This window comes from Lemur catta, chromosome 19 (assembly GCF_020740605.2).
Source record: "Lemur catta isolate mLemCat1 chromosome 19, mLemCat1.pri, whole genome shotgun sequence".
In the NCBI taxonomy this organism is placed as follows: domain Eukaryota; kingdom Metazoa; phylum Chordata; class Mammalia; order Primates; family Lemuridae; genus Lemur; species Lemur catta.
Window position 1 is genome coordinate 27,121,275 of NC_059146.1, and position 17,914 is coordinate 27,139,188.

Genomic DNA, 17,914 nt, shown 5'->3' on the forward strand with positions numbered 1-17,914 from the left:
AAGCAAAATTTCATTATTTAGAGATAACTAGAAATGCCTATTTATCTATGTTTTTTAAAAAATAAGATTACACAAAAATATGTTTTATGTTTTTCCATGTTAATATATTGAACATCTTCCAATATTCATAACCAAAAATTTACCTTTTCCCATTTGATGTTTGCATAGTGTTCCATTAGATTGGTATATCATAAAATACTTTGGCAATCCAACTGATTGTTTCTATGTTTGCTATTAAAACAACGATGCATTGAACATCTTCTTATAATATATACATCTCTGGCAGACATAAATTTACTTCTGAAGATCAAAAATTCATCTCTGGGGATCTAGTCCTTAATTTTAACCCTATATACCATATCAAATATTATGAATCCTTAGCTACAGGAAATTTGTAGTCTGTCATTTTATTCATTTTTATAGCTTTACAGCTTTAGTAAAAATAGTAACTATAAATATAAAATGAAAGGAAAAGGAAAAATAATCCAAAACCTCCCTGACCAAAAAACCATTTAGTATATGGCAAATATCCTTTCTCACATTATCTTCAGGCAATATATTCACACTGACAGACGATCGTTTATACTCATTGGATCTTACCATGAGGATCACACTCTATATTTCTCCCCTAAATGAGTTCTAGTCCTCTTATTATGGCTCTGTTATAGAAAGATTCTGAGTCTGAAGAATCCCCTTCCACTCTCAATACTTTCACAGGTTCTAACACCAGCTCCAAAAACTTGAAGATGGGCATTCTGCCAAAACTTGATAACACACTTCTCATTTCTAAAGCTTTTTGCCAGTATGGACTTTCTGATGATATATAAGACGTGAACGGTGCTGGAAGTCCTTGTCACATATGTCACATTTGTGTGGTTTTTCTCCAGTGTGGACTCTCTGATGGGCTTGAAGACGTGCTCTCTGACTGAAGCCCTTCCCACACTCTTCACATTTAAAGAGTTTCTCCCTGATGTGAACACCCAGGTGGACTCGAAGATTTGAGGGAAGACTGAAGGCCTTACCACATTTCTCACATACATGGGGTTTCTCCCCTGTGTGGACCCTCTGATGATGGCGAAGATTCAAGTTCCTACCAAAGCCTTTCCCACACTGCTCACATTTGTAAGGCTTTTCTCCAGTGTGGCCTCTCTGATGGTATATAAACTGTGAACTGTACCTAAAGCCCTTTCCGCACACGTCACATTTGTAGGGCTTTTCCCCAGTGTGGACTCTCTGATGGGACTGAAGACCAGAGGACTGACTGAAGCCCTTACCACATATACTACATTTGTACGGTTTCTCTCCGGTATGGACTCTCTGATGTACTCGAAAATCTATGGCCTGACTGAAGCTTTTATCACACTCCTCACATTTATAGGGTTTTTCCCCTGAGTGAACTCTCTGATGAGCATAAAGATTTGATCTCCAACTGAAGCCCTTCCCACACTCCTCACATTTATACGGTTTTTCTCCAGTATGAATGACTTGGTGCAGTTTAAGATTTGAACTGTAACTGAAGTCCTTACCACACACGCCACATTTATACGGCTTCTCTCCAGTGTGGACTCTCTGATGGGTTTGAAGCTTTGAGGACTGACTGAAGCCCTTCCCACAGGTTTCACATTTGAATCGTTTCTCTCCAGTGTGGACATTCTGATGCACTTGAAGATTTGAGGCCTGACTGAAGCCCTTGCCACACTCCTTACATTTATAGGGCTTCTCTCCCGTGTGGACTCTGAAATGGATGTGAAGATCTGTATTACGGGTAAAGCCTTTCCCACACGCCTCACATTTGTACGGCTTCTCTCCAGTGTGGACTCGCCGATGGCAGATTAAGGGTGAATTGTGACTGAAGCCCTTCCCACACACATCACATTTGTAGGGTTTCTCCCCAGTGTGGACTCTTTGGTGAATGTGAAAATGTGCAGCCTGAGTGAAGCCCTTCCCACACTCCTCACATTTATAGGGTTTCTCACCCCTGTGGACCCTCTGATGGACGCGGAGGTTAACACTCCAACCGAAGCCCTTACCACACTCTTCACATCTGTATGGTTTTTCTTCAGTGTGGACTCTCTGATGGCACTGAAAATTTGAACTTTGACTAAAGCATTTACCACATTCCTCACATTTATAAGGTTTCTCTCCAGTATGAGTTCTGTAATGAATGATAAGACCTGTGCTACTACTGAATCCCTTGCCACAGCTGTCACACCTATAGGACTTTTCTCCTGTATGATTAGATTGGTAAGATGGAAAAGAACTCCTACTGAAGCAATCACCAGATTCATGACATTTATCAGGTTTCTCTCCTGGGGGAATTCTCTGAGTTTGCAGACGTGAGCTTGGACTGAAGCATTTCTCTCCTAGATGAACGTTCAGATGCCGGGGAAGCACTGCGCCGTAACTGAAGTCCTTTCCACGCTCACCACGTGGCGGGGTTTTCTCTAAGGGTAATTGCTGACTGGAGCCATCACTAGTGCTCTTGCCACATTCATTACATTTGTAGGATTTTTGTTCTGTGTCAGTTTTAACATGCTCACTAAATGGCGACTTCTTCATGAAGTCTTCACATACATGCAGGTTATTTTTCACATCAATTCGTTTACCTCTGCTCTGATGCTGTGACTCATTCAGACACGTATTCACCCAAGAATCCTGGGTTTTCAAAACTGAAAACTCTTGATTTTCAATATAAATAGAGCTGTCTCCTCCATGATTCATTATAGTGTTCACATTTTCAGAAACCTGAATGGAGTCACCTTGGAGTAAGTGGGAACTCTTCCTCTGAAGACACCTGGTTAATTCACTTGCAACTTGTTTCCAGATTTGCCAGCAGGATAGCTCTTCATGGGAAAGGTATTTTAATGCAAATTTTTGAAAAGTCTCCATCTTATTTTGATTCTTGCTGCCTATTAAAAAACAAAGCAATATTCAGAGGTGACAAGTAAATGCTTTGTTCAGAAATATCAGGATTTCACACTTAGGCCATAGCAGAAGGGGAAGAGTCACACTGTCCTTTGGGTATAAGCAAAGAGTGGGGACAACAGGCTCCTACCTACTAAATGTAAATGTGACATATTTAGAATCATAAGTCTAACAATTTACTATGAAAACTAAAAGCTTGAAATGAGATGGCTGCAGGGCAACAGACAATCCACACTCCAACCTACATCAATTAAAAGCTCACTTACCTTTTCCTCAGTTGGCGTGTGACAAGAGGGATTCTACTGCCTAATTAGGTTAGAAAAGTTCAGACTGTGGGCATAAAATAGTATTTCAAGTCCTGACAGAAATTATCCTTCAAGAGTAAGTTTGGGGAAGCAGTTGGAATAACAACATACATTGTTCTAAAACCTGGCAGAAATCCAGGTCTCTGTACAAGAAGTAGAAAAGGGAAAGCTAATCTTGTACAAGAAAGAACTTGAGAGAGGAAAGAAATAGAGCCTAGTGCAGACTCCCAAAGCCAACCCTGAAAAGGAAGAGAAGGAAGGAAAGCTACATTCAGCATAGGAAGCTTCCTCCCAGAGAGCCGAGACGCTTGCTTGTTCTCTCACTCCTTTCAGGTCTATGCTCAGGATGTAAAATATAGTTCTTATGGAGAGTCATGGTTAAGAATATATGAAAGACCTTGGCTTAAAATGTTTGGTGGGTGGGGGTTACCAAGTCTTTAATCAAATAATTAATTTGCTTAAATGGAAGGTTATATTCTAATAATACAAACGCTGAAAAAAGTATCAACAGATATGTACACATTTCTGGACATGGCAGGTTGAATAATGACCTTCCCAAGGATGTTCATATCCTGAACCCTGGAACCTGTGAATATGTTAATGTACATGGCAAAGAGGACTGCACAGATATGCTTAAATTAAGGGTCTTGAGATGGGGGCTTACCCCGGATGATCCAGATAAACCCAAAGTGCTCACAACAGTCCTTATAAAAGGGAGGCAGCAGGGAAACCTCCCAAATTTCACTCTATGCATCAATCCCTTTTGCTGGTTCTAATTTGTATCATTTTTGCTATAATTAAACTATAATTATAAATATAGCACCTTCCTGAGTTCTATGAGTCATTCTAACAGATCATCACAGGAACCCCCAAATTTGTAGCCAGTTGGTCAGAAGTGAGCCAAATTATCTGGGAATCCTCAACCTTACAGCTGGTGTTGAGGGCGGTCCTATGGGGGACCTAGTATGGCCTAACTTCTGGTGTTTAGTGTCAGAAGTCATTGCAACATGTAAACAGCTTCTCATATTGCCTGTGCTATCAGAAAAGATTAATACCATTAGGATGCAAATTATACAGGAAAAATGATTTAGAAAGTCTGTAATTTTCTTTTCCTAATCAGAACTCTCCTCAACTCCACAGGCATGTCAGTGCCTTTGGACTTCTGGAAATGTCCAATTAAAAACTTCTAAATAACTACTGTATGTAGCTTACATAATTGTTCAGGTATTAGAGGGAAGGGAAAGTGGTAAAGGGGGAAGTTGGCTGTGTGAATGAGGCTGTTTTCACCAATGAGAAGCCAAGTTGAAATTGCTACAAGGGAACTGATGAAATGTAATGCCTGCTGTATTAGCATTGATAATCTTTGACAGTGTAGTTATACATTTTAATAACTGTGAATAGCTTTTATCTTCTAAGGTTAGTGGGTTTGAATCTTTACATATCCAAAGATGTCTAAGAAATTAGGATTGTGTTAGACATTCACTGGAACACAATGTTACAAAATAATCCATTAATCACACTAGTGTGTTCTAAACCTATGAGCCATCTCTAGGAGTAATACGAATATAAGATCAACTTGTCTCCATTCTCTGTAAGTTTTTTAAGAATCTTTATAAAAACAAGCTCTTTAATTTGTGCTCCCCTGACCTATAAAGAATGTTTTAAAATATTATTTGTATGTGGAGTATGGTTGCAAAATGCTAAAATATGTTGATGCTAAAAGGTCAAAAAAAAAAAAAACCTTTGAGAAAGGGTGGCAGAAAATGCTACCATATTTGTTAAAAGAGACTTTTGTTGATTATGCAAAAAGGAAGAATGATGATACTTAGGATAATTCCCAAGATTAAGGTTGCATATAAAAATGCAACCAGTAAAGTGAAGCAAGTTCCTAACATTCCTGAAGACATCAAACATGAGGCAGCATGTAGACCTAAAAAGGAGAGATGGACAAAAGAAGATGGATTGTATCCCTCAACTACTCACAGAATTCAGGGTTTAGTCTATCATGTTAGCAGATAAGCCTCTTTGGTTTATTTTTGGGGTGGGGAGAGAGCACATAAATTTATATCCTCTAGAAATAATTAACTTTTACTTTTAGTTTTTAAATGGATAGGCCTGAGGAATATGCAAATTAAAGAGAAAGGAAAGGAGGAGAGAGAAAGGAAAGGGGACAAAAAGTCAAGTGAGAAGGGAAGCTGCGAGGGGGCAGGAGAATGGAGGGCAGGGAACGGCTAGCTGGGTATATAGATGAGGTGCTCTTCCTGGATGGAAAAGGCTGGTGTCGTAGGTTAGGAGAAGCTATGAGGAGAGCTTCTTCACTCCTATTCGAAAGAATAATTATTTAAATCATTCATTCAACAAGTATTTACTGAGCACCTAATATGTGGAATGCCCATCGGAGGCTATGAGTAGACAGCAGTGAACAAAACCAGAATTCCTACTGTCACGGGGAGAGAGAGATGATGAACAAGTAAACAAAATATGTTATTAGGTCGGGGGTGATCAGTGCTTAGACAACAAAACAGGATAAGGGGATGGAGAATGAAAGGAAGATGATATTTTAAACAAATGTGGTAAATTTAAACACAGAAGGCCTCTCTAATGAGATAAAATCTGACTAATGACTTGAGTGGAGTAAGGAAGGGTAAACTCTAGACCAAGGCAGAGAATGGAGCTAGTCAAAGGCCATGAAACAGAGAAACTCAGTGGGTCTAGGAAATGGGTAGCCAAGATGGCCAGGATGATCTAAGCAAAGGGAAAGGGATATAAGATCAAAGAGAAACTTGGTAAGGAGACCAGATCAGGTAGGGTCTTGCAGTCTTGTAGAACAACTATGAGTGAAAGGAAGGCTGTGGAGGCTTCTGAGCACAGGAATGGCATAATCTATTTGTGCTTTTCAAAGAAGCACTCTGGCTACCGTGTCGAGAATGGATTATAGGAGTGCAAGGGAAGAAGCATGGAGACCACCGTGGATGCTGTTGTCATAATCCAGGCAAGCGATGATAGCACTCGGACAATGGTGGTAATCACAGACACGGCAAGGTGCAGACTAGCTAGTACCTGAAGGAACGGCTGTGTGGTTCTCACCAGAATGTCCACTTCTTTGGGTTTCTGTTTCCATTATCCAAAGCTTTTCTTCCACTTCCAACTGGGATACCATATCTGGTTTGAAGGGAAGATGCCCTATGAAAAAATAGAGATATATATACTTAAGATGAACACACAACCAAAATATATTTTTGTTCGTAACCTATAATCCTCAGAACCTCTAAAGTGATATTTTAAGAACTTTTTGGATCAGGAACTGCAATAAGAAATTTAGGTCATGGCCTAGTTCATGTATATATATAGATCAAATTAGATTTAGCCAAGGTCTGTTTTCATTACATTTCTAAGACTGTATCTCACACCACTCAATGAAAAATGGTCACAGTTTTTCTTGTAATGTGAGTGGTTCTTGATAAGGAACTCTGATATTTTCTATCTCTTCTATTTTACTCTATTTCATTGAAAACAATGCCAATATGATGCACTAAGTTGACTTCATGACCCACCAATGGGTCATAACCATGCTTCGAAAGACAAAGTATTTGAAAGACAAAGTATAGAAGTTGTCCATTTACAGCTCATTTAAACAGGGTTTCTCAACTGTGGCTCTATTGTTTTGGACTGGCTAATTGTCTGTTGTGGGGCTGACCTGTGCATTGTAAGGAATTTAGTAGCATCCCTGGCAACTACCCACTAGATGCCAATAGTCACCCTCCCCCAGTTGTGACAACCAACTATCTCTAGACATGGCCAAATGTCCTTGGGGGACAAAATCACCCCTGATTGAGAACCAGCAATTTAAAAGGACAGAATTATGCCTGAGCAGAAACACCAGAAAAATCTATCCCTGTTATTCCAGGGATTAGAATAACTTTTGTGTTCAAAAGCAGGGAACCATTTCGAAAAGTCCAAAGCACTGAACAACTGAGCACACAGGGACTCTCAAAGGAGTTCAAGTTAAGTGTCAGATGGTGCCTGTCCTCACCCACTGCAACCAGGTTCTTGAAATTCTCCACCATTACATCTCGGTACAGCTTCCTCTGGGCAAGGTTCAGCAGCCCCAACTCCTCCCTGGTGAAGACCACAGCCACGTCCTTGAATGTCACTGCCTCCTACGATATCAAGCACATGTAACCTCAATCTTACAACCAACCTCCTTTGAAAGAAGGGCAGCAGAGTGGGGATGTAGCTCAGTGGTAGAGCGCATGCTTTGCATGTTTGAGGCCCTGGGTTCAATCCCCACCCATTAAAAAAAAGGGCAGCATCAAGAAGGATAAAGACCCTTACAAACCAAATCTTACAGAATCTGAGAGATCCCAGTTTTTAGTTCCAACAGTTATCCCCTCTCCCTGTCTCCTTCCTGCATCCCCATAAAGCCTGGACTTTATCACTTGTTTTTAATGTTTCCAAAGTTCACAGGCCTTTAGCAACACTTCAGGACAGGTATACATTAACAGCTCTTCCTGTGTCTTCAAGGCACATGCCATATCCACCTACTGTAGCGGTCATGGCTAATTAAGGAACAAGCTCTATAGTCAGGCTGATAACAAATTTCAAGGTTATGCCCTTTACGAATTACAGGACCTCGGGCAAATTCCTTAATCTCTCACTATCTCAATTTCCTCTTCTCTATGACGGTATCTAAATCATAAGGTATTTGAGAGGATTAGATGAGTGAATATGTAAGGTACTTAGAATGCTGCCTGGCACATCACAAGTGCTCAATAAATTTGAACAATTAATATGATAATATCATTATGATCTCTTTCATCTCATTTTGTGACTACATAGTAGTCCTTGGAACAGATGATTTATCTTTAATTAATCCAAATAATGTATCAATATAATTAATTAGAGAGTTTAACTGATAATCAGTACTGCAAAGATCCTTTCACAGAGGAGATCTTAGCCAAGAAGTAGCAATTACAAAATCATGGAATATTTACTTTTAAAATTTTGAAAGCATAATGGCAGATTTTCCTCTCAAAATGTTTTCCCAATTCACTTTTCACACAAGAGTACAATGTTCCTGAATCTCTAGACCCTGGCCAAACAGGACTTAGTTTCTTTTGCTAAAAAAAACTTGACAATCTGGGTATAATAAACATATAAACAGAAAGCTCTTTTTTAGTAACATTTTCACATATTTTATTATTAATAAAGATAATTTTTTGCATAAATTTGTTTCCTTTTTTATGACACTCCTATTCATTTCTTTTGCTCATAATCCAGTTGGGTTTTTCTTCATCTTTATTAATCTTACCAGGAATTTAAGCTATTAAACCTTTACCTAATGTTTAAGTGTACCTCACCAGTTGGCTATTGTCTTTTACCATTGTGCCCAATAGCTTTGGCTGTAGGGACATTTAAAACATTTATACCAAAAGTGTGTTTGAGCATCAAGGTTCAAGGAATGATTAGGAGACAAAACTAGTAGAGAAGCCACAGGCACTCAGATGGGAACTGGATGAAGGGCATCGCTGGGGTCCACCCTCCAAAAGGTCATGTCAGAAACTTCCATGATATGCACTCAGGTCTCTGAATGAAAAAAATCTATTGCCCTGTCTACCTTTTCATGAAAATGGAATGCCAGGTATTCCTAACCTAAAAGAAGCTTCAGAGTCCAATGAATTGGCTACCTGGGAGAATCTGGGCAGTTATAAGATATCCCCATAAGTCACCTCCATCATCACACAGTGCTCTGAGGAATAATGCAATGACAGATAGAAAGGGCTGGCAAGACATTTAAGTACTAGACCTTAAACTATGTACGTGTAGTTGCTTTGATGAAATAAATTAACACAAGAAAGAAAGAAAATAGATGAGTGATGGAAACATATACACACAGGAAGAAAAAAATATAGCTCTTCTCTGAAAACATCTAATATTAATACTATTACACCGTCATACTTGGATGTTCTGTTTACAAAACACCTGAGGAAACCAAGATGAAATTTAAGACATGAACCTCTTCAGTTTAGAGTTCCTAAAACTTTAAGGACAAACAATGCGGAATTCCACCAGAATTCCTTTTTGAGGATAAAGGTTGTAAAAAGTATAGCTGCATTTACTTTAAAGTAGTAAAATTCTGAAATTCTCTCAAAGTCTGAATAAGGAATGGCTTTTGTTTTCTTTTTTTTAAGGATATTGCAATTCAGTGGCACTTAAAATGGAGGTGATGTAATTAAGTGAAGAAAGCACAATTTAAAATTTCATTTATTCCTGTATTGCAAATACAGAGTTACAAATCCATATGAAAAAGGATCATGGGAAAGTGAAAAAAAGCTAATTTACAAGCAAGGCAGTAGTGTAGACTATTTTTTTTTTTCTGAGGCAGAGTCCCACTCTGTCACCCTGGCTAGAGTGCCGTGGCGTCAGCCTAGCTCACAGCAACCTCAAACTCCTGGGCTCAAGCAATCCTTCTGCCTCAGCTTCCCAAGTAGCTGGGACTACAGGTATGCACCACCATGCCCGGGTAATTTTTTCTATATATTTTCAGTTGTCCAGCTAATTTCTTTCTATTTTTAGTAGAGACGGGGTCTCGCTCTTGCTCAGGCTGGTCTCGAACTCCTGACCTTGAGCGATCCACCCACCTCGGCCTCCAAGAGGGCTAGGATTACAGGCGTGAGCCACCACGTCCGGCCGACTGTTTTTGATTATTTCAAAGTTTCTATTATTTTTTCAAAGATTGTTTTGTAAAATAGTAAAGGTGATAAACTAAAACAAAACATATACACATCTGCCATACAACATGCACTGAAGATATGCTGTTTTCTTTAACCTTCCCAAGGAAGAGAAAAAAATATGCCTAATCTTTAAAAAACAAAATCACATCTTAAGAGACAGAAAAGAAAAGCTTACTTACCTGAAACTTGGTCATTTTCTCCTGCTCCTTCTGGGGAAGGTCAGAGTCATGAGAAGGCATAACTGCAGAAGACCAAAGAAGCCGTGAGAGTCAGGCCAGAGCTGCCATTAACTCACGTGGATCTTTGTGGGAATTGCACTAGAGTGGCCCTACATCCAGACAGACGCAGCCACATCCAGCCTGATAAGCAGAACATGGACTGAATTCCAGCTACTAATAGGACTATCAGCTCAGTATCATTGGACAGCGAACAATCTGCATAGGCAAATGCAATATTCCTACTTACAGATTTCTCATTGTGGGGATGGTAGGAAATAAAAGAATATAGTAGCATGTGGGATTAAAAGAAAAAAGTGGGCTCTAGAATCAAGTGCCTGGGTTTAATTTCTAGAAATGATACTTATCATCTGTGTAACCTTAGAGATACTAAAAAACCTCTGTACCTCAATTCTGTCACCTGTACAATGAGAATAGGGTAAGAATTTAAACTGTACCTACCTCATAGGGTTGTTCCAAGGATTAAGTGAGTAGGTGGAAAGTTCTTAAGAACCAGGAATCCCTTTCTGCCACAAAAAAAGCAAATGATTATAGAATTGATTAGGGGAGAGGAAAAAAAATAAAAAAGCAGATGATACACTGTGCTTGCAAATATTGTTTTCCTATGAAAATCACCTTTAATTCCTGAAAAGCCTAATTTTGACTTAAAATTTCTTCTTACTTAGCAATTTGTTGCCCAGCTAGTACTATTTTGTTGATATTGGTGTCAGTATTCTAGAAAGTATCGTTTCAGGTCAATTTACTTCATGAAGCCAGAAAAGGATCACTGGTAAATTCCTTTTATCCTATGTGCATGGAGATAAAGAAAAACACATAACAAAGAAAAGATAAAGAACAAACAAAAAAAAATCAAGAAACATGAAAGATAAATTGAAAGGCTCTGACATTTGTCAATAGGAATGTGAGAAGAGGAGAATGGAGAAAATGGTTGTGTTATTAATAATTTCAAGAGGTAATTGCTGAGACTTTCCCACCATTGAAAAAGACATGAGTTCACATAGAGAAATTCTGAAGAGTACAATTAAAAATACATATACTCCTAAACAAATCATAGTAAAATTCAGGAATGCAAAAGACTAAACAAAGAACTGAAAATAACAAAAACAATCTTCAAGCTCGAAGAAGAAATAATTTATCTAAAAGAAATGACAATTAGAATGACAGAAATAGGGTAACAGGAGACTTAAAACAAGTGACTGTTATCTCCAAAGTAAAGAAACAGAATAATTGTCAACCCTGAATTCTATGTTCAGTTAAATATTTACATGAAGAAGAAACAATATCTTAGCTGAACAAAATTGAAGAAAGTTTGTAACTATGTGAACCCTGAAAGATGGACTTCAAGAAGCAATGGTAAGAAAATGTTTGTAAATATTCTGGTAACACAATAATCTTTGTTTAAAAACAAAAAAACTCCAGGCCGGGCGCGGTGGCTCACGCCTGTAATCCTAGGACTCTGGGAGGCAGAAGCGGGTGGATTGTTTGAGCTCAGGAGTTCAAGACCAGCCTGAGCAAGCGCGAGACCCCCATCTCTACTAAAAATGGAAAGAAATTATATAGACAGCTAAAAATATATATAGAAAAATTAGCTGGGCATGGTGGTGCATGCCTGTAGTCCCAGCTACTTGGGAGGCTGAGGCAGGAGGATTGCTTGAGCCCAGGAGTTTGAGGTTGCCGTGAGTCAGGCTGATGCCACGGCACTCTAGCTCGGGCAACAGAGCAGGACTCTGCCAAAAAAAAAAAAAAAACTCCAAGAATTATATGACAAATTTTGAGGGTGGTTATAATAAAACATAGACTTAAAACCTAGCCTATATTAAAACAAACAAAAAACCAAAAAAGGTATATCATCTAATTTTAAGTATTTTTTTAGTCTCTACATTTTTTAGAATAACAATACATGCTGAATAAATTTAGCATTTGTTGAGGAAGAAAATAATTTTTAAAAGTTAAAAGAATGACCTAAGACCAAATTCCAAACCAGTTGAGCACAAATAAAAGAACAAAAGGAAGCAATGCAAAGCATGTAAACACACACACACAGTAGAAATATATACACACATATTAACAAACAGATTATCCCAGACTGCATAAAAAAAAATCCAACTATATTCTAAGAGACAGCACTAAAACATCATGACAAAAAAAGTCTAAAAGAAAGCATTAATGTAACATACCAATTAAATGCCAAAAGAAAGCTTCGGTTTCAGAGGTCATGGTAGAATTTAAGAAAAGGTGACCTGATGTTTGGAGTATGTTTAAAATACCCCAATCAAAAAATAGAGGATGCAGATAGTTTGCCACAGATGTTGAAACTAAGTGTTAGTTATGTGGGATTCACTATACTATTCTCTTTACAGTTGTATATGCTTAAAATTTTCCCTAATATATTAAGAAAAAAAACTACATACAATACCAAACCCATTTAGAGAAACATCCATAGCAAATACTAAACAAAAACACATTTTTATTATAAATAATTTTTTGTTTGTTCATTTTATATTTTCTATGTTATCTGTAACATTACTATCAAATATTGAGTCACATATGTAATTTTAAATTTTCTACCAGTGCCATTTTAAAAGGAAAAAAAAAACAAAAAACAAGATAATTTTAACAATATATTTTATTTAAGCCAATTTATCCAAAATATAATCATTTCAACATGTAATCAATACAAAATATTATTGATGAGCCACCTTCCACTTTTTTGTACCATCTTTAAAATCCACTGTGTATTTCACATTTATAGACCATCTCGATTTGGACTAGCCAAGTGTTCACAAGGTACATGTACATGGCTCATAGCTACTAGATTGGATAGCGTACCTCTATAATCAACATTCATTTCTTCTATTCACGAGGATATGACATATTTGACAAGGAATGAAATTAAATAAATGAAATCTTTTAGAATTTTTTCCTAAAACTCCAAAATTCATCAATGTAGCTTTTCCAGGTCTTCCACAGTAAGTCCACATCTACTTTCCCAGGGCTGATTTCAAATGACTCCCATTTAGCCATATGGATTACCATTTAGGATAACTGAAGGTGACTATATCATTGGGGTTAAGATCACAGGCTCTTAAAAAACACTACTTGGGTTCAATTCCAAATCCACCATTAAGTTGAATGACTTTGGGAAAGTAACATAAGCTCTCTTTACCTTATTTTCCTCATCCTCAAAATAGGGATAATAACATGTCAATGGAAAAGAAGCCAAACTCTGTAAAATAATTTTAAAGAGATTTATTCTGAGCCAAATTTGAGAGCCATGACCCAGAGCCATGCCCAAGAAGCTTTGAGCAAGTGGACTTGCTGTGGCTGGGTTACAGTTTGGTTTTATACATTTCAGGGAGACAGAGGTTACAGGTAAAGTCACAAATCAATATGTGGAAGGCAGACACTGGTTTGGCCCGAAAAGGTGGGCCATCTCGAAGTGGCGGCTTACAGATCATAGGTGGGTTTTAAGATTCTTTGACTTGTAATTGGTTAAAGACATGAAACTTTGTCTATAGGCTTGGAATGTTTTACGATAATGAGGTCTGTTAATCAGAGACCAGCCACGGGACATATACTTGTTGTGTAATTTGAGGACCTGCAGGTTTGTCTTGTGTACCCTTAGGCCTGTTAATGGGTTACAGAAAATATCTCCAAGAAGGGAGGGGGGGGATGAGGAGGCATGTCTGACCTCCCTCCTCATGGCAGGCAATTTAGTTCTAGGATATCCTCTCGGCCGAGAGGGTCCTTTCAGTAAGCCGGTGGCAGGGAGGCTTAAGATTTTATTTCAGTTCACAAACAAGACCTACTTCCATATAGTCCATAAAAAATGCCTTGACATGTAAATGGCAAGATGTTATTAATAGTTCTCATTGCTAAGTATCTCTACCCATTCTCACATTTACTCAACAAATAGTTCATCAATTTCCAGTAGTAATTTACTACTGAGTGAAGGAAACTTGATTAACTGAAAAGAGAAACGACAGAACAGGTACATTCAGTAGTATGTACCTGGGGCTCTGCTGTGAGAAGCCAAGTTTCTCCTTCCTCCTCTTTCCGCATTCGGGGGCGGTGAAGAAAAAGGCTTCGCGAAAAGGCCGTGGTGAACTGGCACGACAGAGTCTATGCCCCGGATAAACCGCAGCGAACACCCTCAGGCACTGGTGCAGGATCACTGAAAATACTTCCTTTAAAAAAAAAAAATCAGTAAAAGTTCGGGAAGGGCTCGGTCTCCTAATGGATGTGACAGAGGACCGTGACATTCTCCTTGAGCCCTGACCTTGTTTCCCTCTTCACTGGGGCTTCCAGTAAAAACTGCGCTTGTGAGGAATTAACAGTATCAGCACCAAAAAGCAAACTGGTATCAGCTGCCGCCACCGTTCTAAGCTTTTGAAATACATTGTCTCATTTAATTCGAATGACATCCCTACCCAGTACCTACCATCTTACTGCTATTTTACAGATGAGGAAACTAGAGCGCAGAGATGACAAGTAACTGGCTATGTGGCGTACCGATACAAGCAGCGCTGCTCGGTACGCGGGGCACCAGAGCTGAGGGAATCCAAACTTCCGGCCTCCGCCGGCGGCCGCGACTTCTCCATCCCAAGACTGAGGGCTGGGGAGCGAACAGTCCCACGCTCGGCGGAAAAGGCTCGGAGTGGTCGTGGGGGTGCAGGGTTGACTCACCTCCCGGACCGAAAGATGGTGGCGGCCTCGCTTTCCCCGGGCGGAAGTGGCTCTGACTACCTGGAGCCCCTGAACTACACTTCCCAGAAGCCCCGACGGGAACCGGTGCCACAGCCCCGCGGTCCGGCAGCCCAATTGTTTCCGGACAGAATTGTGGACTACATTTCCCAGAACTCCCAAGAGAAGGCAGAACCATCTGTGCCCCGCCCTCCTGTCCTCTTGGAGATTACAAAGAGAGCGCGCACGTGTGTGAGACCAAAAAAAAAAAGAAAAAAGAAAAAGAAAAAAAAAATTCTTGGAGTTTCCTCCGGACTACATCCAGAATCCCCTTCGTGGCTTCCTGTCATTTTTTGTTCTCCAATACCAGTAGCGTTTAGCTTTTTCCCATTTACAAATAAAAAATAACAGCAGGCTGGGCGTGGTGGCTCGCGCCTGTAATCCTAGCACTCTGGGAGGCCGAGGAGGGCGGATTGTTTGAGCTCAGGAGTTCGAGACCAGTCTCAGAAAGAGCGAGACCCCTGTCTCTACTAAAAATAGAAAGAAATTATACGGACAGCTAAAAATATATATATAGAAAAAATTAGCTGGGCATGGTGGCACATGCCTGTAGTCCCAGCTACTCGGGAGGCTGAGGCAGGAGGATTGCTTGAGCCCAGGAGTTTGAGGTTGCTGTGAGCTAGGCTGAGGCCAAGGCACTCTAGCCCGGGCAACAGAGTGAGACTCTGTCTCAAAAACAAACAAACAAAAATAACAGCAAATATGTGAAGAACCAGAACCCTAAAAGAAAAGAACGACTGTAAGAAACAGATCGTTTGATCCTTTACTAATAAAATTATACCCACCACTTTTCAAAAAAGGAGAGGAAAGCCTTAGTTTTTACATTTAAGAAGATTAGTAGAAAAAGTACTTTGAAATACAAAAAGAATGAGACCAAAAAAAAAAAAATGCAACAGAGGCAGAATATATTGTGGATTTCCACTTTTATTAATAGCACAAATAGTTCAGAACTTTCCCGCTGAGGGTATCTAGACATCGTGTGAAAACACATGCTTTGGCATAGCCTTGTATGATCAACTTCTCAAAGCAATTGGGACCATTGTAATCATTCCTCAGGGAGTTTCTGAATTTGAAAGATGAACAAATTTCTTAATTCAAGGTTTAAGCCATGGTCATTATGGACTATTAAAATTAGCTGGATGTGGTGGCGCACACCTATAGTCCCAGTTAATTGAGAGGCTGAGACAGGAGGATCACTTGAGCCCAGGAGTTCCAGGATACAGTGAGCCATGATTGGGCCACTGCAATCCAGTCTGAGTGACAGAGTGAGACACTGTCTCTTAAAAAAAAAAAAAAGTAAAAATAAACATAAAGACCATTATTATTTGCTCAAATGTATGATAGAATTGATGTTTCAAAGAAATGAGGGTTGGGAGAAGAAAGCAATATCTAAAAATATCCACATATCCACTAAAATAACATTTGTAGTTCTCATTTACTGAATATATATTCGTTATTCTGTTATACACAGCTGTCTGTTATGGAGCATCTAATCTGTACCAGGAACTATTCCAAACTATTTAGACTCTGGGACCGTCACTCCATTTTCACAACAACTTCTTACAATAAATATTATTATTTCTTCTATTTTACTGTTTAGAAACCAGAGGCAGAGAGGGGTGAAATAATTCGTCCCATGTTACTAAGTTATTATGCACTAGAACCAGGTTTCAAAATTTAGCACTTGACAGCCATTAATCACATCTCGTATAATCAACATGAACAGAATGTTTAACTGCAATCAACTATTTTTCCCTCTTGATGCCAGAGAGATATATCCTAAGATGGTAAGTCTATTATTTTCACCTGTATGTCTATCTAGTGCCCTTAAGGTCAATGCTTTACCAGGTCAAACAGGTATCTTCCAGATGCTGTTTCACTCTTCAAATCCACTCTACATGTGCAGCCATAGCAAATCACTTGTACTCCTATAAAAAGCCTCTAATTCTTTGTATCTGCTGTTCCTTCCTTCCTATTCACTCCTAGGTCATAGTCTTCATCTATAGCTTAAATATTCCCTGCTCCACTAAGACTTCTTGTGGGTTTTGTCTTACAGATTAATAAAGTAATGTGTAGTGGTCAAGATTACAGACTTGGGATCAGGCTTCCTAACTTAAAATACTAGTTCTGCCACTTACTCTGTGAATTCTGTCCCTTTTTGCATTTGTAAAATGGAGATCATAACAGGGTTGATATGAGGAACAAATGAATAAATACATGCAAAGCACTAGAAATTCTGCCTGATTCATGACTACCCTATAAAAAGTTAGCAAATACTATCCTCAGGTGATAAACATAGGACACATAAATCAGGGATGGTGGGTTTACAAACAAATTTGTTTTGATATCAAAATATTATCAATAATTGTACACCAACTTTTGAATGCTGTGAAAAAAAAAACTAGAAGATTCTGCATCCCATGAAAAGTGAGATAAAGAATCACTAATATTGATACTATTTTCCTTTATTGTTTCCTAAATCCATTTCGGGAATAATGAATACAATCTAACTGAGCTGCGGACCCCTGTTCCAGGATATTGGGCAGCTACACCAACTGCAAACTCTGAAGAACTCCTTTGCCAGTCTTGTGCTGAGTGCTAAGCACACAGTAAAGAATGGGACATACTCCCTGCAACAAAGTAACATGCAGCCTAAGGGAGAAACAGATCAGAAGATCTAGAAGACCCTAAATCAAAGACTCCAAATAAAGAAACCAAATTAGTAACTATTCTTCTCCAAATGTCAATGTTTCTATGTCCCTTAGCTTTCTTGTATAACTACCATTCTCCTAGTGACCAGGAATGAACACTCTGAAGTTATTTGCTTTGCTCTCTATATGGGATCACTTTATGTTAATTACCTTTATTTTTTATTTTTATTTATTTTTTGAGACAGAATTTCGCTCTGTTGCCTAGGCTAGAGTGCTGTGGCGTCAGCCTAGCTCACAGCAACCTCAAATTCCTGGGCTTA

General features: G+C 38.9%; 1 protein-coding gene across 4 annotated transcripts; it reads right to left on the reverse strand.

Moving 5' to 3' along the window:
- Positions 1-328: 328 nt before the first annotated feature.
- Positions 329-14,938, reverse strand: ZNF227 (zinc finger protein 227). Of its 4 annotated transcripts, none has more exons than XM_045531497.1 (7): positions 14,887-14,938; positions 14,212-14,387; positions 10,642-10,706; positions 10,144-10,205; positions 7,264-7,390; positions 6,291-6,413; positions 329-2,909 (listed from the first exon to the last, which is right to left on the reverse strand). In XM_045531497.1, exons 4-7 carry the CDS (start codon positions 10,201-10,203, stop codon positions 787-789), a joined length of 2,433 nt encoding a protein of 810 aa, XP_045387453.1. In that variant the 5' UTR covers positions 10,204-10,205; positions 10,642-10,706; positions 14,212-14,387; positions 14,887-14,938; the 3' UTR covers positions 329-786. The 4 variants fall into 4 exon arrangements, with proteins under 4 accessions (XP_045387453.1, XP_045387451.1, XP_045387454.1 ...); XM_045531495.1 differs by having other exon boundaries at positions 14,713-14,938; XM_045531498.1 differs by lacking the exon at positions 14,887-14,938 and adding an exon at positions 14,642-14,667.
- Positions 14,939-17,914: the final 2,976 nt, after the last annotated feature.

What these genes read in the sequence shown, in the direction of transcription:
- ZNF227 (XM_045531497.1), bottom strand. Translation starts at nt 10,203, where the DNA reads ATGCCTTCTCATGACTCTGACCTTCCCCAGAAGGAGCAGGAGAAAATG. An exon ending in AGAAAATGACCAAGTTTCAG is followed by an intron (nt 7,391 to 10,143) that starts GTAAGTAAGCTT and finishes TTGATATCGTAG; the next exon opens with GAGGCAGTGACATTCAAGGA. An exon ending in CAAGAACCTGGTTGCAGTGG is followed by an intron (nt 6,414 to 7,263) that starts GTGAGGACAGGC and finishes ATTTTTTCATAG; the next exon opens with GGCATCTTCCCTTCAAACCA.